This window comes from Neoarius graeffei, chromosome 7, assembly GCF_027579695.1.
Source record: "Neoarius graeffei isolate fNeoGra1 chromosome 7, fNeoGra1.pri, whole genome shotgun sequence".
Classification (NCBI taxonomy): domain Eukaryota; kingdom Metazoa; phylum Chordata; class Actinopteri; order Siluriformes; family Ariidae; genus Neoarius; species Neoarius graeffei.
Window position 1 is genome coordinate 84,973,765 of NC_083575.1, and position 22,845 is coordinate 84,996,609.

Genomic DNA, 22,845 nt, shown 5'->3' on the forward strand with positions numbered 1-22,845 from the left:
ATGTTTCCTTCAGTTGGGCTTTTCTCTGAAAATGACTGTCCTTTTCTCACTTTGGCCGGATGTGAGCGACCTTACTGTCCCTACAAACACACCAAAGAAGGCAATGGCACAGGTGTGCGTTCCGGAAGTGCGCACGCAACACCTGAAAAGGGTAAGTTTTTTAATTATGGGCGTGGCCTAAGCCAATGGTTCTCAGACCCAGTCATGGTAGCTCTGTAGATAGAAAGATGACTGCAGGGCAGTATTAACAATCCAGCCATATCAGTACTTAAAGATTGCTGGGAATATTACAAGAAGCGTAATGGGTTTGGGTGGAACATTGACGGGACTCCCTAAAGTGAATGACGCATGAAATGGAATGACGAATGACAGCTAGTGATTTGAACAATAAATGGTCCCTTGTCATTCAGATTCTTATAAATGGAATAACGATTGAAATGTAGGTGGAATGACATGCTTTCAGCTCATGAAATGGAATGACATTGTTTCTAAGTGGAATGACATACTTTTAGGTTATGTTATCAGTGATCTCACCTTTTACAAATGGAATGACGGGGCGGTACGGTGGTGTAGTGGTTAGTGCTGTCGCCTCACAGCAAGAAGGTCCTGGGTTCGAGCCCCGGGCCCGGCGAGGGCCTTTCTGTGTGGAGTTTGCATGTTCTCCCCGTGTCCGCGTGGGTTTCCTCCGGGTGCTCCGGTTTCCCCCACAGTCCAAAGACATGCAGGTTAGGTTAACTGGTGACTCTAAATTGACCGTAGGTGTGAATGTGAGTGTGAATGGTTGTCTGTGTCTATGTGTCAGCCCTGTGATGACCTGGCGACTTGTCCAGGGTGTACCCCGCCTTTCGCCCGTAGTCAGCTGGGATAGGCTCCAGCTTGCCTGCGACCCTGTAGAAGGATAAAGCGGCTAGAGATGATGAGATGAGACAAATGGAATGACAGTGTTTTTAGGTGGAATGACATACTTTGAGGCAATGTTATCAGTGATCTCACCTATAACCTAACCCTAACCCTAGAAACAATGTCATTCCATTTGTTAATTTGATATCACTGATAACATTGCCTCAAAGTATGTCATTCCACCTAGAAACCTTATCATTCCATTTGTAAAAGGTGATATCACTGACAACATTAGCTCAAAGTAAGTCAATACATATAGAAACCCTGTCATTCCATTTGTAAAAGCTGATATCCCACCAAGCACCCACTTATCTTATCCTAGGGAGGTCGAAAACTAAAGATTTCAATCGTTATAACATTTGTAAGAATCTGAATGACAAGGGACCATTTATTGTTCAAATTTACTACCTGTCATTCGTCATTCCATTTCATGCGTCATTCACTTTAGGGAGTCCTAACATTGACAATACTGCAAACCAGTATGGTTTGAATCAGGTTAAAGTATGGAGCCTAGAGTGACCGGATATACAGTAGTAGTATTTATTACCCTTAAATTCTGGGGGAAAAACATTTTTAAGGATTTTTTCCCTCCAAAATGGCTAGATGGGGGAGAGTTGGGACAGTTGATCATGTTACAGGTTTGTTCTTGTGGTTTACAAATGTAGGATTATTTAAAATGTTCATAAAAAAAAGTGGGTGCATCCCTGAATGAGGATGAAGCTTATTTTATTCCTTCCTGGGAATGGAGCCGTTTTGTCGAGTCAGGTTTTGGGTAAACTGATAGAAAAATATCACTGTACCAGCATTGTGTTCATACAGGTCATATGTTACAAGTTTTGATGATAAATAAAACTTAAACGTGTTGGATTAAGCTAGGGATTTTATTTTTGTTCCATGTCTCACTATGCCCCAAGTTTCCCAACATAATGTCTCATGTCTCTCTGCAAAAGATAATGACCAAAAAAGTGAAGTCTGAAGGCTGAGATATGTGCCAAGCTGAGAATCTAATGTTGTGGTAAGAGGGGATAGTAAATTACTCTGTCATGCAGTATGAATGTGACGCTACCTGCAAAGAATTTCACACAATCTACAAAAGATGAGAACTTGTCCCAAGTCTCCCTGCTCTCCTCTACCGTATATAACACTGAAAAGCTCATATTTGTGTCCTTATGATCTACATATCGGTTTGCTTTATAAACCAGACTACAGAGAGTGGAAACACATTAAACCTTATTGTATTTTTAGAACCATTTTTCTCCAAATAATTACTTTAAATTCAGATACTTACCTAAAAATTAGTTTCTAGATGACCTGCATTTGTGAAATTTTACATTCGTTCCTATCCTTATTTTGAAGGACATTGGCGTTATTTATCAAAAATGTTCAGGATTACTAGATTTATGTTGGATATTTAGACTGGAAAATGAATAAAATTCTTGGTATAGAAAAATAATTTTTTAACTTTATCATCAAAAAACTACATATCCAGTACTGTGCAAAAGTCTTTGGCACCTTTTATTATTATTTTTTTTTTAGTTCAAATGTTATAGATTTTTGTTTTATGACTTGTACATTATCAATCAATACCAAAACATTGTATATTTTCAAACTTTGGTTTACAACGTACAAAAAAAATTCCTATAACATTTAATTTTGTGGTGTAAAACGGTTTTTGAAAGTGTCTTTGTGCTGACTCAGTAATGTAGAAGTCATTAAATAAAAATCTAATTTTGTACTTAAAGGTGCTTAAATTTTTTTTTTTGCACAGTTCTGTATATATTTATGTATGCAACTCTTCATATTTAATTAGATCAGCCTCTTCATGTAAATTATGTAAGTACATTGACCTAAGTACTTGCACATATGTTAGAAATCAGCTGACAAGACTGATTGTGATCTCTATAGACGACTTGCAACCATGTGATCAAAATGTGCTACGTCATGAGCGTCCGCCATGATGGTGGATATACAAAGCAGCTAGGACGGCAGCCGCTGAAAGCGTGTCTGTAAACAATGCTGAATTCTCAGTATTACCACGATTTGAACGCTCGAGCAAAGATTCAATACAAAGAGAAGATAGATATATGTGGTTTTGACCCACATTTTAAAAAAGTCAGACTTTTCTGAAGATAAGACGCTTCTACCGACCATCGAGTACCCAGATATCACGTTCTCTCTGGTTTGGCTGCTGCAGAATCAAGTCTGACCTTGGACAAAACAGAGCCTGTTTCCTGAGCGGGTGCCAGTCTGGATTGTTTCTATTGTATAATTTTGCTGGCGCTCCTAGAAGTGAAATGGTAATACACGTGTTTAAAATTATTTTTTTAAAGAGATTTTTTGGGCTTTTTTTCACCTTTATTATTGGATAGGACAGTGTAGAGACAGGAAATGAGCGGGAGAGAGAGAGACGGGGAGGGATCGGGAAATGACCTCGGGCTGGAATCGAACCCGGGTCCCCGGATTTATGGTATGGCGCCTTATCCACCTGAGCCACGACACCCCACATGTTAAAGTTATAACAACGACCGAGTGAACCATGACGAGAGAACACTCATTTTATAGCAAAATTCTAGCAACACGAAATAAAATTCTTCCCTGATATTATCGAGAAAGCTTTTGAATCTCATCTGAGATAAAATGATGACTGACTGCAAACACGAGCCGTTTTGGTTTTCGCCTCTGTTAGATCAGCCCTGCTGATGTTGTTCAGCCGTGCTCATCTCCTTTCCGTACTAAGCCTCAGAATTTCCTCGCCCTCTTTCCGAATCACAGACGGAATTCTAAAAAATCGGAACGTGCCAGAGTTATGAGTACTGTTGTGACCACAACTATATACAGCACGAAGATATGGCAAAGCTAAAGGAACGCTTAAAGCAGTGGAAAAACAGAGTCACGCACGTGTGACTGTTTTGTATGGAATGACCCCGCATTTGTACGAGGGTAAGTCAAAAAGTTCTAAGACAAATTGAAAAAAATCTTTATTTATGAAAATAGCAAAGCTATTTCTCTGCATATCCTCCATTTAAGTCTAAACACTTCTGCAAGCTGTTTCCATCGAAGAATTCCTTCTTTGTAGAATTCTGGGGGATGTCTAACACCTTTTTGAAATTATAACATCTGTCTTTGCACTTTTTGACTTACCCCCGTATATCCACCAACATGGCCGACATTCGGGTTTCTATTTTGCTTTGACGTCACTTGCAAGTCAAGGATTGTTTGTGGTGTTTTGTTTTTTTCCACCTGTTTTTTTTTTTTTGCCTTAAAATGAGCTGCTTGAGTAATGTTGAGAATATCATAAGTGGGCTAATAGGCAATGGGCAGAGGCGGTAGAAGTGCACACATTCCTTACTTGAGTCCAAATAATTAAGGTGCAAATCATCGTTTCAGTACTTTCGTCTAATCTAGTTAAAGTCCAGACTTCTACATTTTGTATTTGTAAGTATAAAAATAAAAGTGCAAATAAGATTCACACAAGAGAAAGAAATCATGGCGTGCATCTCAAATCACAAACTGTTTTGGTTACTTTACCGTACAGAATTATTCACCTTTTACCAATGAAATCTGGAAAACCTCGGGTAGACGTGATAAAACAGTAATGGCTAAATCCCGAATCTCTCATGTACTCCCTAGCACGATAGCTTTAGAATATGTTGATTTTTTTATTATTATTATTATTTTAATATGCTACAAAGCAACTTTAGCAATCAGACCTCATTCTTGTAATGTAATTTGATGGTGGTAATGCTTGCAATATGCTTATTTTATTATGCTAGCTTTGATTAGATGAATACAAACACTCTAGCTTCTGATGGATATACAGTATAGTGATTAAATATTGAACCTCATTGTGATGCATGTTGGTTCGCAAGTAAAATGTTAGACGTCTACAAATAAAATCAAGGCGTCATTCACTCACCAGGTTGACTTGAAGTGTAGTCATGTTAGGAATTTTAATCAACTGATTGAAGCTGTTAAAAGCATCTGGTTTGAAACATGGTGAATAAAAATAAAGTTTTCTTCTGAAATGCAAGTGGGAACACTTAAACTGTACTGAAGTCCAGTTAGAGTAAAAAAAAAAAGTGTACTTGGTTTCTTCCACTTGCCTGGCTGTAACATTTCTTTGCGTAACGTTGTGTGAAATATGCTTGTCATTTTATCTTAATCCCATACAAAAATAAAATCTTAACATCACTTTATATTTGTGTAGTATTTTGTTCAGATCAATGATTTTCATGTTGAAGCATTGGCAAATAAAAAGACACTATTGTTCCCAACTAATGTGGTAAATGTTCTTGGACAGATCTTTTACAAGCTTAACTTATTAGACTGCACTTTTTTTTTTTTTTCCACTTTAAAACTTTCCCCTAGGTCATGGCAATCATAACGCTGCTAGTAGAACCTTCCACAACCAGGAACAGAGCCACACTTGTCTTTCAGAGCTGGAAAGGATCAACAAACAGATTGAAGCAGTTAGAAATGAAGTGGAGAAAGAACAAAAAAGACTGTCCCGCTACCAGTCCGAACAGGCTGAGAGTTCTGGTGTTGGCTCAGAAGAATATTATGTGACCAGAAAAACTCCGTCAAAGGACCAGAATGCAAACCAGCTGAAATGTAAAAAGGCCACCGCTGCTGCCCACAAGTATGTTCTTGATCGAACCAAACCAAAAACTGATCTAGAATATGACCCTTGTTCGAATTTTTCTGCCGACCTGCGATCTGGCAGCTCAACAGATAAAATGAAGTCAACCAATAAAGCCGATGTTGAACGTCATCAACGGGACAAAGGAAAGGGTAAGAGTATTTCTGCAGATCCAGTTCCTGTTCCTTCTCACAATTTTGAGGATTCAGATGAGGAAGGGGAACTAGTCATTGACATCCCACCTCTTGAAAATGATGGGGGCAACAGATCTGGGACCGAAAGCTCATTGGCCAGTGAAAATGCATATTTTGTAAAGAGAGACCGGGAATCATCAGAAATGGCCCATTTTGAGACAGATATGCCATTGATTGAAAAGAGAGAAAAGATTAGACCAGCAAAAAAGGGCATGACTTGCATCAATGAACAACAGGTGTCACCAAAGTCCTTGTATGAGGAGACTGATGTGGTAAAACCAAGACACTCCATGCTGCAAAGAGAAAAAATGCCTTCTGAAGGCTTTGTTGCTGTCAGAAGTATACCTACTGAAGGTGAACAAAAACCCTCTGTCTATCCTGGGATGGCCAACGAAGAACCTGAGTTATCCAAGAAGACGATGGAGATTGCCTTGTCTGCAGAACATAATCAAGTGCTTCATAAGAGCTTGAAACAAGACTTGGCTGCTTCCACGAATGGCAAATGCAAGGAGGAGATCTTAAGCAATGTGACTGAAAATTCTCCACAATTGTATGAAAATTCAAGGTCTTCACAAGTTTGCCAATTGGAAAAACCTATACTTGCAGCAGACAGTATGAATGCTGGTGTTGATGAAGAGAAAACAGAAAATATTGAAAATGTTCTAGACGATATTTCCATTTGCCTGGACCACCTGAGGCGTGAAAGTGAAAATATTGCTTGCCGTCAAGATGTAGATGCTGTCCTCCCTGACACTACCCATTCTGCTCCCAGTTGCTCAAAGATGCATGGAGATCCTGCTTTACAGCCTGTCCTACAAAGACTGCCAAAGCAAACAGGACCTGATGTACAACCAAATAACTGGCTCTCGGGTCACGTTAAAAAAACGGACAACTTGCCCCTTAGACACTCATCAGAGGTCCCACAAAAGACATTGCAGGATTACTTTCCTATCACTTCCTCTTTCCCAGCCATAACTAAGGATCCTGGATCTTTCCAAAACACTCCAACTTCTGTTGAAACAAATTGGCCATTTGCACATAAAATCCCAGCCGAACCTGTTCAAAATGTACCTCTGTACGTTTCTGGAACCAACACCGCACCGGTTCCTTCTCTGCATATGGAGCCAAACCCAGCATCTACATCTACGGATTTGACTGGGGGTCAGATCCTGCAGAAACCACCTGCTCTGCTGGGTGCAACAGATGGCCAGATAACAGCTGACTCTAGTTCTTCAGAAGAGCTTAATTATTCAGACCTAGAACTTTCAGAGAGTGATCCAATGGAAGAGTGCTACAGAATCTTTATGGAAGCCAACAAGGCTGAAGATTCCACCGTTCAAGGTGACATGCCAGTAAGTGGATGGGTTTGTACAATGGGTTGGATTGAACCAGGAAGAAGGAAATTGATCATTTGTTGTTATTTTGTAGGAAGAGGTTTCAAAGATGTCTGAGGCTGAGACGGTCGAGGCCGAAATGGTCAAGCCAGCTCCTGCTCAGAAAAAGAGAGTAGCCCATGTAGCAAAGTTTGAGGTAAGACTGTAAAAATTAACAATACTAAATTGGTTAAGGATCCTTGAATGCTAGTTCGCACATCAATGTAGCTAGGAACATTTACTTGGTGAACTATTGATGAGGCAAATTGCACAAGATGCGTTATGTTCTAAAACCCATTTGGTCAACATTTTTTGCCATATAAAGACCCATAATCTACCAAAACCAGACGAGGCTGTCACGCTTCACTTATCTTGTCGGTACGGGTGGATTAACTACAATAACTCACCAAGGATTAATATCTTGACCACTCAACAGGTCAATAAGGGCAAAGCACAGGTCATCGTGCCCTTTAGAGATGGTGGTTCTCAGCTGCCCATGGCCACCCGGATTCAGCAGTGCCAGAAGCGAGCAACATCTCTTACAGCAGCAGTGAAAGGGTGTCAATCCTTTATTGCAGCCAATGCACCCAAGCGAGTCCTCACACCGACTGTCATTCATACAACTGCTGTGCCAAACAGTGAGTAATCTCATTAGAGTAGAGATGCACAAACCCAGTCCTGGAAAGCTATAACTTTGCAAAATTTATCACACTTCTTAACCACTGTAGTGCCTTGTTTAAACAACAGTCTTGAGTATTTTTTTTAGCAAAGAATAAGTGTCAGAAGCTATCTGGTCCATAACAAAAACACCAAAAACTATATTCCTTAAAAGAGATTTCAATTTCTAGACTGTGTGAATATCCTCCCGGTTGGAGCAACCTTGCGAATCGGCCCAAACCTGCACCTGATTGTCCCCGAAGGGAGCTGTGCTTTACCGGTCACGCTAATTCCTGCTGCTGCTGCTGCTGTGCCTATAGCACGTCCAGTCCATCAGCCAGTCTCAAACCCACAGCCTGTACAACTAACCAATTACACACCTGCTAAGGTAGGTAAGTCTTGCTAAACAAGACTGTGGTCTTTTCATTTATTTTCCTCTTGTAGATATATTGTTTTATATTTACTCAGTTATAGAATAAAACGAGCAAAAAGTCATTTCAGCCTGTCCCATGATGTTCAATCATTTTAAACAGGCGATTCCCACCAAGCGCAAAGCAAAAGGGCATGCTGAGGTTGGCGTAAAAGTTCCTCATGATGTGCGGCAGCGGTACGTAAATCTGTTCGTGGAGGAGTTCCTGAAAACATCCGCCACTGTGCAAGATGCCTTTGAAAAGGTTTGCAGCAAAAAGGAAATCTGATGTATACTCACTGGCCACTGTACTAGGAACACCTATACACCTGCTGTTTTATGCAGTTCTCTAATCAGCCAATCCCTTGATGGCAGCACAATGCATCAAATCATGCAAATCAAGAGCTTCAGTTAATGTTCAGTGTTCAAACATCAGAATGGGAAAAATTGTGATCTCAAAGTGTGATTGACTTCACTGTGGCATGGGTGTTGGTTTGAGTATTTCAGAAGCTGCTGATCTCCTGGGGTTTTCACACACAACAGTCTCTCAAGTTTACACAGACAGAATGGTGCGAAAAACAAAAAACATTGAGTTGAATGAGGGACAGTTCTGTGGGTGGAACCAAGCACCTTGTTGATAAGAGAGGTCTGAGGAAAATGGACAGATTGGTTCGAGCTGCCAGGAAGGCTCTAGTAACTCGTATAATCACTCTTTACAACCGTGGTAAGCAGAAAAGCATCTCATCATGCAGCAGCAGAAGACCACATTGGGTTCCATTCCTGCATCCAAAAACAGGAGTCTTGGAATTAAGAACAAGTTCCTATTAAAGTGGCCGGTCTGTGTATAGGTATATCATCTGTCGTTTATGGTTTATAAACGCTCCTTTTTCACCTTTTATTGCAGGCACTAGCAGAAGAGAAGACCGTGTTTGATCGCAGCATCAATAAACTGAAGTATCTCAGCATAGCAGTGAATGCACTCAAGAGGCTTAAAAATCAAAATGCAGCTCCTGCCAAATGTATGCAAATTTGATGGACGGTTCTTAACAGCAATTTGCCTGTAATGCTTTTAGATAACCTTTCGTGGAATATGCAAATCTCAGTGTTACTGGCCCTGTTTTCACCGTACAGTTTCCGGTGAAAGAGATGCCCAAGCGTCTAGAGGAAATGTGCCACTCAATACTCAAGTACTCCTGCAAAATGGTAAGAGTGCCATTAGCTTTTATTTCAGGGTCACATTAAAGTGTCCATCCTGCTGGTATTAATATCAATTTTATCCGATTCATTATGTATAAATGCTTAGTGGACCGTCCCTTCGGGAATACACTTAGTGCTCTGTATGTTCAGTAGAGAGTGATGGTGTACTAGATTTAGTTTGATTTCAGACTGCTCAGTACTCAAACTGACAAAACACTAATACGACTGATCGATCACAAGTCACTATATTCAATTCACATGCCAATTATATGGGTATTGAATGATTCACCTGGCATCGTGTAGTAATTCTTTAAGCAAGTGTGCTAATCTTAATATAAGCTTTAGTCCACGGGCGATTGCTTTTCACCAGCCATTGATCCAAGGACACAAACACAGAGAATAGGAATGTTCATTCACTAAATTTCCTTCACACCAGCATCACTGGTGTCTCTGGATTGACATGTAACACGACAGAGAGAGACAGACAGATGGAGAGACAGAGAGAGAGGGAGGAGGGAGAGAGAGAGAAAAACACAGGTTGTTAGCACGGGCGATTGCTCTAAGACAATGAGGGAGGCTCAGCCTCCTCTAAAAATGACGAACATCGTGTAGGATGAATTGCGCTAGGCTTATGTTATAGCCGACCTTATAACATTGCTATTTCAGATCCAGAATCATAGAAATATTATGTGCTCAAGCCAACTACAGTGCGAAATCATTCCGTTATAACTTTCCCCAGTTCGCCTAATGTGCGCGTGAGTTTTTCCCCCTCGTGACAACGCGATGCAGCCCAGCCTCAGTGGACTTCAATGGCATTTGGGAGCTCTGTGCTTTCAATCTCAAAATGCAAGATGATTATTGGACAAATACTGCGAAAACGCCCGCCCACGGAGTCTCACGGACTCCCAGCCTCAGTGGACTTCAATGGCATTTGGGAGCTATGCGCTTTTCAATATCAAAATGCAAGACGGTTATTGGACAAATACTGCGAAAATGCCCGCCCACGGACTCCCAGCCTCTCAGTGGGAGGGACATGGCAGTTTCCGCGAGGAGACTGGTGATTGGTGAAAGCGGACAGATATTTTCTTTGATTGACAGCTCGTTTCAAATATAGACAGGCAGTGGTGAATCTCAGTTCAGTCCCATGTGGATTCGCAAGTGGTGTGGTGTATTGTAAGAGATCAGCTTACATTTCGATTTCATTCATTACATACGGTTTCTACCAGCTTTTTTAGTTTGTATGTTTTCATTGTAAATAAAGTGTAAATATAGTGTTGTCAAGTTTGCTATCTTAGTTCCAGAAATTTCGTTTATTTGAGTGACTGAACTTGAGGGGGCTAGTCAGCTAGCAAGAAAGCTGCGCACGGATGCCAAGCATTGCTGATTTTAATTTTGGCGAAGCCATTTGCCAGTCTTCCTTTCGAGGAAAAAATTAAAATTAAAGAGCAGGGTAGACCAACGCCTCAAATTGACTTGGTGAAAAAGGTAGGGAATAATACTCGTTCCTTTCAGCTCTCCTGGTACGAGAAAGTGAATTGGCTAACAGCAAGTGACCCACATCAACAACAGTAAATAGGCTACTTTAGTAATATGTCATGGATGGACCAAAAATATAGAATCTATTTAAAATGTTTATGCTGAGTATATTATATTGGAATATATATTTTTCTGGATATGAATTAAACACAGCTACAATTTGGAAACCATTTTTAAACAAAAACACAGCCGAGAACATTTCACACTACAGACCTGGATTAAAAGTGAAGGGTTATCAAAATTGTCAATAAAACATTTCTCAGTCAAAATAAGTAAAATATAGGGAAAGTGTCATTGAATGAAATGTGTGGCACCCAGCTCTATGTTTGGCTCCCCAAGGTCAGTGCTTGTGCCTATTCCAGAACACTCTGCTGTTACTGCTGAGGTTCCTGACAAAGAGCTGCTTTCAATAATGATCAATTTTTAAACAACATGCCACAATTTTAAAATATAAAATGTTAAATACCCCCCCCAACACCACCATCATGTATATTGGACAGTAGGCTAATGGGCCAAAAGAACCTGTTATTTCACAGTTTGTGACCCTGCCAACAATCAGCCAGATCAGAGGCAAGAGTATGGGCAAAATTGATGTGTTTTTTCTTTTAAGATCTGGAAATATCGTAACCGACCAGCCTCCCCTGTTTGAAAGACTACCAGCCGCCACTGCTTTAGTCACACTCCTGAAAACAAATAGCAATAGAACTTCATGGTGCTTGATTTACTTTGGAATATTTCCTTCAAGTCTTAAAGCTTGACGCTTGTGACGAAGCCATCAAGCCAAATCAGCAGAAGGTGTTTTGTGCAGTGCTGGAAATGTTGTTCTCGTCCTCTAGAACTGGAAGTAATTTAGGGGTGTAATGCAGTGTCACTCTATATCTGTTTAATGCTCTAAATATACATATCTGTATTGGGGAGGGTGATACGATATTTCTGTCATATCATATATATGATACTTAGGATAAATAATCTTGCAAGATTAAAACAACTCAACCAACAAAAAAAACCTTAAATTGATGATACTTTTACCACCTACAAAAATAAATAATTGTAATGGATGGGGGGGGGATCCAGCGCTAATATGCATCTGTATTCTGATTGGCCTAAAATGGAAGGGTGTGAGGTTTTTTTTTTTTAATATATTTTTTTTTAAATCCAATTTTTTTTTAATTCATTTTGTTTTTTAATATTCCATAGACATGAGGGGGTTTTTTTGTTGTTGTTTTTTAAATCTCACTTGTGTGGGGTTTTATTTTATTTTTTAAATTAAATTTAAAAATAATATATATATTCCTTAGACATTTTTTTTTTTAAATAAACTGGGAAATACGCCACTTACGTTTTTCATATGAGCTCCACCCAGGACTTGGAGAACCAAAACCATGACCTAAATCTCTGTCACGCATGAGGAAATCGATGAATTGTTTTGATAAATTTGGGTACTTTGTGTCGATAATCACATGTTGGCTTGAAGATATGAAATTTATCTTCTCGTGTTGAAAAACTCACATTTTTCATATGAAATACATCGTGGATCTGCGTGACATGTTTAAATGATATTGGCTGGCTTTTTTTTTTTTAGTGGTATATCAGATATATTCAATATCATGCTAGCTGAATGGAATATATGATGTACCACAAAAAAAACCAGCTATTATCATCATACATACATACATACATACATACACTTTCCTTTCGGGTGTATGTATGAAATTGTGCACCTCCTGTTCATATCTGTATTTGTATCTAAGATTCCATGATCTGTTCATTCTGAATATATTCATATTCCGTTACATGTCTAGAGTAGTCATGTGGAATGGGTTGAGTTGAGCAGATCAGAAGATGTAACCAGATATAGAAGTACATGTTACAACTGGTGTTTCATATTGATTGTCTCTCTGTATTATTTACACTTCTTCTCAACACTAGGTGACCCCACACTCTACAATCAGCTGAAGGAGCATGTTCTAACCAAGGCCCTGTTGAGGGAGAATAACTATCCTCACAAACACCCTGATAAAGCTGGCTTTGCCATTCTGTATGGAGACACCAAAAAGGGCAGCGCTGACGGTGGGTCTTCTGAAAGGATATTTTTGAAAATTTCAAACCAAATTTCAAGATCTAGTTGAACGATATCTAAATTCTCATCGAGAAGAACCAAGCGTGGTGTTCCTCAAGGATTCTTTGGACAACTGAATGTTCTGTACTTCCTACAGGGTTTTATGGTTCTTTTAATGATTTGGAAATCATTTGTTGTATGGTTCATTAAATGTTTAACTTTTTTTTTCCCAAAATGGAAAAATCAGAAGAATGTATTTATTTTGTTTCAAGATCTCAAGGGTTTGAGAAATGACTTCTGATCACATCTGGATTTAATATTCACATGCTGCTGAAGATTTGGATCAGACCTATTAGATTAGCATAACCTCTACTTTGCTGTGTCAGTGTCTCTCCAGGGGCTGAAATCTGCCTTGCTGAGCATTTTAATCTTTATTTATTTATTTATTTATTTATTTATCTAAATGTAGAATGCTGTTTGGGGGGGAAAAAAAACTTTTGGCGTAAATGCACAACAAACGCATGCAATGTGACTGTTGGATAATCCGTGTGCCCAATCCCACAGTTTCCAGGAGAATCTGTTGCCGCTGTGGAACTTCTTTCTCCATTAGCCAGACAGGAAAGCACACTCGCAAAGAAGAATGCAACTATCATTATGGGAAAGTCCTGGAAAATAGAGGTGAGAAGTGGATTAAGTGAATAACTGCCTTTACCAGACATATTTGATACATAGTCACTGCCAGGCAAATATCTGGGGACACATTGCTGCCTTTTTCTCCAACAAACCCAAACATACCTCAATATTATGAAGATATTTTTTTTTTTGGGGCTTGGCCACTCCAATACGGACTACACAATCATCTGAACTTAAATCAGTCAAGATGCTCTGAAAAGAACTGGCAAGAATCATTTGAGAGATTTTCCCAAACTTCTGCGCATCATGAAACATTTAGAAAAGTGAGGGGTACACAACCTTTTAAGTGTTAAGTGTTTCCATTTGTTGTTTCTCATAGTTCCAGGAGGAGTGGAGAGGCGCTATAGCTGCTGCGAGAATGCAGTCGGGTCACCTGGGTGCCAAGTGTTCAAGGTACAATACTGTTGGTTTCAAATGCTCCATCCATGGTGTATTGGAAATGCATTGTAGACTTAGCAGGATGAAAGCTTCAGGATCAGAAATGGACTGCAATCCATGGTCAAAACCTGTTGTTAGGGAGAAAACGACCCTTTTAGGCCAAACTTTTCAGAGCAAAACATAACATGGTTAAAGATTAGGGTGCATTAGTTACTAGTGAGCGAGCAAGATGCCCTGATCCAGCAAGTCAGATGGCCTTTTCTGTGCAACTAGCGAGCTCTTGGCCATGATTATTTACAAAAGTACTCTAGTGATAACTTGCAGTCTGGCTTGTGTAATTCAAGATATTTAAACAGTAAAGCATGATACTAGGGTTGGGCCTTTTCTTGTAATCCCACTTCTAACAGCTCCCAGTGTAATTCTGACCAGTCCTATCCTCAAACATTCTTCCCTAATCCTGCTGACTCACGCAAAGGTTTCACAATTTCTGCCAATGGCTCGTTTGTGTTTCTCAAGATATAAACTTATTCATAGCTAAAAAGGATAAAGGTGTTACTAAATTACAATTGGCAGTGAAATGAGTGCTTAAGCGTGTTTCTTCCGAGCCTGTGTCGAGAGCATCCTTCTTTAGGGAGCAGAAACATGGTCCATCAACAAGGAACTGGAAAAGCATCTTGATGGTACTTGCACCAAGCTATTGATGAGGGTACGGAACCTTTCTTGGAAAGACCATGCCACCAAATCTCAGATCTATCAGAGATGTCGACAAGCATCCGCAATCGGCGGTTTTCTCCGCTTACACAGACGGTCTGCAGCGGCTACTCGATCCGAGAAAAAAAAAAAAAACAGCTTGGCTTTCAATGTTCAAGCGATTTTTATATCCTCTCTGCTGCCCATAATTTGCTGCAGATCCAATTATTTCACCACTAACTTTTTTTTGATTCAGGTCTAGCATGACCGGAAGCGACGCTATATTTGTTGATTGATTCTCACACTCTGATTGGCTGAGCCAGACCACATGACCACGCTGTAGCAGATGACGGTAAAGACGCAGTTGGTGGTTGTTGCAGATGATTTCAGTTGGCTGTCCTCACCAGCATGGCTTGTGATCCCCAACTGGAGGGAAATTTTCATACATATTTTGCAAGTATTTTACAGGGAGATGGTTAGTAATTTTAGATGAGAATGCACCAGAAAGCATGTAAATTTAAAAAATTTCTAGGGAGTGCATGCCCCCAGACCCCCCCTAGCACTGGCATGCTTTAGGTGTGCTGCAACAGCTTCGTCGCCACAAATTCCAGAACCCCCTACTACTACTTTTTAGCCAGCTACTTCAGATTTTCTGGAGAAACCTGTCCATGTAGAAATTCCTCAGATCTCCACCATCTTAATACAAAGAAGAACCCAGTTCGCTGGCGACTGCTTCAGAGCGAAAAATCAAGTAATCTCCGACACCATTCTCTGGCGACTACCTTGTCTGAAACGAGGAGCCAGACCACTCACCTATCCAGATACCTTAGTTAGGGATACTGGCCTACCCATTTTGCCAAGGAGTAGAACAATGATGGACAAGACCCAGTGGCTAAAGATTGTGTCAAGGATCTTGACAGCAGTTGGCTGATGATGATGATCAATGTGATGCATCACTGTACAAGGACTCCGTATCCGCCCACATTAATCAACAGTGGTGATTTTTATTAGCTCATCCAGCCGCGGTCCAGGCCTGATGGGCTTATGCAATCATGCGTTGTCTGTCCACAATTTACAAAAATCGCTGCTAGTCCTACAGGATTGATTGGATTTCGATCAAACTCGCATACTGTGTTCCCCAGGTGGGTATGCATAAAAGTTGTCAAGATGGTGGTGCCACCTGTCATATTATTTACAATTTTATGGGTGTCTTGGCCAGTATGAGCTACAGCCTCATTGAGACATTTTTTGTTCCATGAGCTTCATATTGGACCACCCTCCTGAACTTAATCTGTACGTCCACTTTTGTTGCAACCCAGTCCCAACGCACCTACGTGATACCCCAAAATAACTTTTATTGCAAGCTGGTTATTAGAAGCCTTTTCTTGAAGAAATCTTTGGTTTAAGGTTACATGTAGAATGTTCATTTGTTTGAAGTCACAAATGGTGAAATAAATCAACAAGAAAATCTACTGTAAACTATACTGCCATTGTGTCGTCTTCTTTAGCTCCATGTCCATGATGCAGGGAGTCTCCAAGGCTTTGTAAGTTGCCTCCCTCAGACTCATACGGGCTGCCCAGGGATTTATGCCATTGATACTGAAATGGTAACAATATAATCGTTTTACTTTATTCAGCATGATATTTATTTACTAGAAGGATCAACTAAAAGACGAGCTCTGTTCTGTCTCGTTTCCTCTTCAGTGCTATACCACTCAGGGTCTGGAACTGGTGCGAGTCACGGTGGTGAACAGCAGTCTGCAGGTCATCTATGACACCTTTGTTAAGCCAACTAATGAGGTCATTGACTACAACACCAGGTATAATTGCGATAATGATCATTGAAGTGACTACCATAAAAAATGAGAGGGATGAAGTGATCTCTCTTCCTCTCGCAGGTTCTCAGGAGTCAGCGAGGAGGATGTGAAGAACAGCAGCTCATCTTTGCGAGATGTACAAGCTGTGCTTTTGAGCTTCATAAGCGAGGAAACAATTTTGGTTGGGCATGAATTGGAGAATGATCTCTGTGCTCTGAAAGTGAGGATTTTATTTTAAATTATTATGCTGCTCTTGTGGTTTCGTTCTCATTAATTTCAGCAGACCAGAAGAGAACTGGCTTCCAAAACACTTCTACAGTATATGAACATCAGGAGCTTGAGCTAAATATTTTGACATGGTGCATCTGATAACATTGAAATCAAATCCATGGGTTCAGTGCCTTGCATAAGTATTCACACCCCATGAACTTCCTGGTCTGACTGATATCCTGACTTTTGTTGGATTTAATGATGTTCAGTGTTTGGGATGGTTTCTGCAAGCAAACATTAGGTTTATGAGTTAAATGGGGGCACATACCCAATCACAAGAACTGTGTAATTCCTTTCCTGGCTTTTTTTTTTTTTAAAGCTTATCCACAGCATGGTGGTCGACACATCCGTGGTGTTCCCCCATCGCCTGGGTCTGCCGCACAAGCTAGAGCTCAGAAGCTTGACAGCTGAGTATCTGAGGAAGATAATCCAAGAGAGCGGTAGGTTCAACTGATTGAATCATTTGCCCTGTTAAACCCATCTTTAACCAACCGTGTGACTGAGGCTGGCTCACACTGAGGGCTGCTGAGGAATCTCCTCATCACTGTGCATTTATCTGCACCTGGTTACTCTACATTTCTTTTCACAATAAATGGGGGGAAAATGGTGCAATCGCTTATTTGATTGCTGAGCTAATCAAAGTTTATAGGTGGAGTGCTAATGAGCTTCATTGAGGAGATGGTACCGCTGGATTAAAGTTGCTGTGTCTCATGTCCTATAAAAGGTCAATGATCAACATTTTAATTCAGTTCATGGGATTTAGACCCAACACTTTATCAGACCAGTTCAACCTTCAGAAAAAGCATCCCAATGGGCATTCAAAGCCAGCTCAGAGGTCAGTAACTCACTATATTCCCTGTCGAACATCATGACTGACTGGCACCTCGAACTATAGTGAGGCTTCAGTACATTTTTTAAAACCATTTTCCTAAATCATTTTTCACTATGGTCCTAAAACTGATCTCGTCATCTTAGCTATTTACAGTATATCATAAATGAAGAATAATGAGAATGAGTAGCTTCACTTACATGGCCCATTCAATCATTGCGGGTACATTTCAAGTGTTGACTCTGTTAGCCATCATCGTCAACTCTGTTTATCATTAAACTGGGCCATCCATTAACAGACTTGATGATGAGTTGACATTTTCCACAATTTTGTGTCTCAACTCCACATGCTAACCTCAAACTAGCTACCAAGTGGCATGTACGGTATAAAAACAGAATTTTATGGATTCTCATTCATTTTTAAAAAACAATATGATTGATTAAAGATTCACTCCGATATCACTAACAGATGACGAATAATTAATCTACTGTTGGTGTATAATCCTCAACATTTTGTTCAAATTAATGAGAGAAGAAACACAAAATAATGTACCTTGCTGCCTTTATGAAGTTTCCCACCAGAGGAAGTGACCTCTCTTGGTGCAGGTGTCATGCATATTATTAAGTCTTTGTGGATTTGTGTTTTTTTTTTTTTTTTTTTAAAAAGAGTTGATAACAGTGGGGTGGCACGGTGGTGTAGTGGTTAGCGCTACCGCCTCACAGCAAGAAGGTCCAGGTTCGAGCCCCGTGGCCGACGAGGGCCTTTCTGTGCGGAGTTTGCATGTTCTCCCCGTGTCCGCGTGGGTTTCCTCCGGGTGCTCCGGTTTCCCCCACAGTCCAAAGACATGCAGGTTAGGTTAACTGGTGACTCTAAATTGACCGTAGGTGTGAATGTGAGTGTGAATGGTTGTCTGTGTCTATGTGTCAGCCCTGTGATGACCTGGCGACTTGTCCAGGGTGTACCCCGCCTTTTGCCCGTAGTCAGCTGGGATAGGCTCCAGCTTGCCTGCGACCCTGTAGGACAGGATAAAGCGGCTACAGATAATGAGATGAGAATGATAACCGTGGGACGGATAATTTTTTTTTTTTATTACTGAAATTTCACATAATGCAGAAAATGAACTTTCTGTGCAATTGATTTCGTAACAGTTACTAGAATAAGCCCCCAAAAACAGATTGTTAGACTGAATCACTTCATGTTTATTTGAGTTGAATGCATGAATTGGGAGTCGAAGACAGCCAATAATGTGGGGGGAGGGGTGGGAGTCATTCAGTTAATGTTTTATGGATAAATTGGGTCTAAAATGTACATCAAGCATCGCTGTTGGTGAAAGTTTGTCATAATTTGCATTATTGTTCAAAACTGATTCAATAAAGATTTCTTTTGTGGAAAATCACAAAAGGTTTATCTCGGAAACACGAAACGTACCCTGAATTCTAGACTGACCCACATGCAACATAATTTGGATATACAGTAACGCATCGAGAACATGCATGAAGATATGCAAGCGCATGTAATATATTTATACCACATTGCTTTATTTTCAGGAACATTTGAATCCCAGCTGTAATTCGAAACACAGGTTTACTGTATATTGATGCTCTTTGTCCTAATATGCTGCATTTTTATAGTAAAAACGAATTCACAGGACATGCTACATAATCCAAGTCTAATAAACTGATTTAAAGAATGTTATTTAACTCAGAAAACTGGGTAATGACGTTTTCTGTCAGGATGGATGATAAACCCCCAAACCTGGATCCTAGTCAATAATTAAAAAAAAAAAAAGACTCTTGCAACCCTGCTGCATATTTATTGATCTGTAATGAAATCCATAGACTTTCTTTTATATTTTGAATTAATGCAGCAGTAATTTTGAGTTCATAATCATTGGGGTTTGCTTGATAATTGTGACATGATGTCATATAAAATTAAGCTATTGCATTTGTAGGCTAGCAGGTTAGCTAATGTTCGTTCAGCTGGGTTTTTTTTTTTTTTGAACTCATGATCATTTTTTAAATTTATTTTAATAAATTCAGTTTTTGCTTTTTGGGAGGAGAAGTGGACCATAACTGAATATAACTTACAGTGGTGTGATTGATATTTACCTCCGCCAACTTTGTTGGAGGTTATATTTTCGCCTCTTTTTGTCTCTTCCCAATGTAACCCAAAAAGTAGTGAATGGATTTGGATGAAATTTGGTGCAAAGCTTTAGCATTATCCTACTGTAGGTTCAAGTGATTTTGATGTTGATAAAATTTGGCTTGGTGGAGGTATGCACTCTACTGAGTGGCCTTCTAGTTGGAAATGTGGTATGATGTAAGCAATGCACCATAGCCTAAATGTATTTCTCTTTCTAACAATACAAATTTACAAAGTAATGGCGAGTGAAGAAGCGTGCAAACAGGTTGGAATGGATGGAGGAGAGTGTCGGGAGTGATTTGTGACAGAAGGTTGCCAGCAAGAGTGAAAGGGGAGGTGTACGGTTTGGAGACAGTGGCACTGGGAAGAAGACAAAAGGCTGAACTGAACTGGAAGTAGCGGAGCTGAACATGTTGAGATTTTCACTGGGAGTGACGAAGTTGGACAGGATTAGAAATGAGAATATTAGAGGGACAGGACATGTAGGACAGCTTGGAGACAAAATGAGAGAGGTGAGATTGAGATGGTTTGGACATGTACAGAGGAGAGATCCAGGGTATATTGGGAAAAGAATACTGGAGATGGAGTTGCCAGGTAGAAGGAAGACCAGAGATGATTGATTTATGGATGTGGTGAAGGAGGACATGAGGACGGTTGGTGCAACAGAAGAGGAGATGGAGGGATATTATCCGCTGTGGCGACGCCTAACGGGAACAGGCAAAAGAAATGTGTGCTTTTCTTTTATTATGAATTGGAAGCATGTCTTCATTTCCTTTGGAAATCTGCTGCAGAAACTTAATTTTAGGCAAGGCTCCTAACCCCAAATTGCACTCTATTTACGCGGTTATTGTGTAGTCTGTACAACAGTCTGGTGTGTCATGGTGTATAGTCTGCAGAATGAGCCAAAATTACAGTCTGTACATGATTGTGCAATCTTGGTCAGTAAAGACCAAACAAAAGGCTCATGTCTCCGTTTTTGGCGCGTGCTATTTCAGTGTTTGTCCTTCATGTCTCACAGTGGAGGGACACGACACCCAAGAGGATGCGAGGGCGTGCATGGAGCTCATGCTGTGGAAGGTGAAAGAGGATGCTAAAGGGAAGAGATGGTGACCTCCTGAAGAAGAAATCTCATCATTGCTCTAACATGCACTGCTGTACAATTCTAACATTTGCTTTATAACAATCTTCACCTGCTGTCTTGCTGGGAACGTAAGCGTAGAAGTGATGAATTGCTTCCTCATATACCTAATAATTTTTACTCCTTCCTTCATTTTGTTGATTATTCATTTTCAGAAAACAGGGTACCTTTCTTTGTTCCCGAGGCAGTACTCTTATTCTTTGTACAGTTTAATATGTATATTTTCAGCTGGAAATATGGAAATAATGATACCTTTTTAAAGTGTCCCGAAATGACTGAAGGTACAAAATTTGACTAATTAATCTTTTGGAGTAAAATATAAATATTAAATGTACAAAAGGTGTACAGTTAACAGGACCACTTCAGCAACAAGGAAAAGTACGGGGTTTTTTTGTGGTTTTTTTTTTTTTTTTTTCCCCCTGAGAGTATTGAACACTAGACATTATTTCATAAACACATCACAAAAAACAAACTCATTCACAGTTGCACTATGGGAGAAAAAAGTATACTTGTGCACTCTGGGATGATGGAAAAGAAAGTAAAGGCACTGCAATGATCTGGTGTTGTGTGAATTCTTTTCAAAAATATTTTCATTACTGCCATTTTAGCAGCTCAGCTACATCATTGACTAATTAGCTGATCTGTTAATTAATTAGCTTCAAATTCTTTCAGTATATGACCCAGTCATGTCTCCACCTGACATCATTGATTGTGCTTCTAAAGAAAGAAAGTTAATCAGTCAGCTGCACTTAATTTGCAACTACATTAACATTGATTAAGGTTATGGAGTAATGCACACATGACTGTGATTGGCTCGTTATCACTTCTTCCTTGTCTTTGGTTGAATGGCTGGAGGTTTGTGTTTTGGAGATTGATGATTGGGTGGCTAGTTTGTCAGTTTTGGAAGCTGCTATCTATCTTGGATGACTTGTGCAACTTGAGCTTAAATACTTTAGTTCATGTTTACAATTTAAAATTTATGAAGTGTTTATTCCTGGGTTAATCAGCTAGGTTGACGTTTAAGCTGGTTTTAGCGAGATGTCAGAAGATTAATAAATAAATAGATAGCTTCTACTGGCTCCAGGTTCTCATTTACTTTTAAGTTTGTCAAGGATTTGAGACAAACTGAGGAACATGGCGTGGTACAGGATTGATAAGTTGAAGGTAGGCCTGTTTTTGTTTTATTTTTAACATTTCAAACTTGAGTCCAAAGACATGCAGGTTAGGTTAACTGGTGACTCTAAATTGACCGTAGGTGTGAATGTGAGTGTGAATGGTTGTCTGTGTCTATGTGTCGGCCCTGTGATGACCTGGCGACTTGTCCAGGGTGAACCCCGCCTTTCGCCCGTAGTCAGCTGGGATAGGCTCCAGCTTGCCTGCGACCCTGTAGAAGGATAAAGCGGCTAGAGATAATGAGATGAGATGAGATTTCAAACTTGGTACAAATCATTACATAAAATGAGAACGCTCAAACACTGGGGTTGGCCAACTTCCAGTTTAGCTCAGGTGTGTAAGAGTAATCAACAGCAAAACTACCGAGCCCCCTGAGGGTCACTGTGGGGATTTTTATCTCTGACAACTTTTGTTGTAGGTTATGTTTTTTGCCTCCCATTTGTTTTTGTTCCCAGTGTAGCTCAAAAGTAGTGAATGGATTTGGAGGAAAGGTGAGCTGTGGGCCAAGGAACACTTGATTAGATTTTGATTCAAATCCAGATATGTATGTAGATCCAGGATTTTTCCATCTGTTCCCACTGTAACTCAGAAAGTAGTGAACAGACTTGGATGAAATTTGGTGTCCAGCTTCAGTATTAGCCTCAGGTCAAGTGATTTTGATGATGTGTGGCTTGGTGGGAGTATGCACTCTATGGAGTTTCTGTCTAGTTTTTCTTCCATATTACTTTTGCATTCTCTTGCAATACGTGTT

At 40.0% G+C, this 22,845-nt stretch overlaps 1 protein-coding gene across 1 annotated transcript; it reads left to right on the forward strand.

The window, feature by feature from the left end:
- Positions 1–21,333, forward strand: zgc:152968 (uncharacterized protein LOC564848 homolog). The gene is made up of 16 exons (XM_060925025.1): positions 1–151; positions 5,269–7,085; positions 7,162–7,263; positions 7,543–7,744; positions 7,955–8,151; positions 8,297–8,437; positions 9,077–9,191; positions 9,304–9,375; positions 12,835–12,975; positions 13,529–13,642; positions 13,977–14,050; positions 16,234–16,332; positions 16,430–16,545; positions 16,624–16,762; positions 17,132–17,252; positions 20,802–21,333. The coding sequence occupies exons 1-16, from the start codon at positions 1–3 to the stop codon at positions 20,891–20,893; spliced, it is 3,693 nt and encodes a 1,230-aa protein (XP_060781008.1). The 3' UTR covers positions 20,894–21,333.
- Positions 21,334–22,845: the final 1,512 nt, after the last annotated feature.

Excerpts from the sequence above, each read along its gene's own strand:
- zgc:152968 (XM_060925025.1), top strand. The coding sequence starts at position 1 with ATGTTTCCTTCAGTTGGGCTTTTCTCTGAAAATGACTGTCCTTTTCTC. Across the intron at positions 152-5,268 it reads GCACGCAACACCTGAAAAGG|GTCATGGCAATCATAACGCT; the intron begins GTAAGTTTTTTA and ends ACTTTCCCCTAG. Across the intron at positions 16,763-17,131 it reads ATGATCTCTGTGCTCTGAAA|CTTATCCACAGCATGGTGGT; the intron begins GTGAGGATTTTA and ends TTTTTTTTAAAG.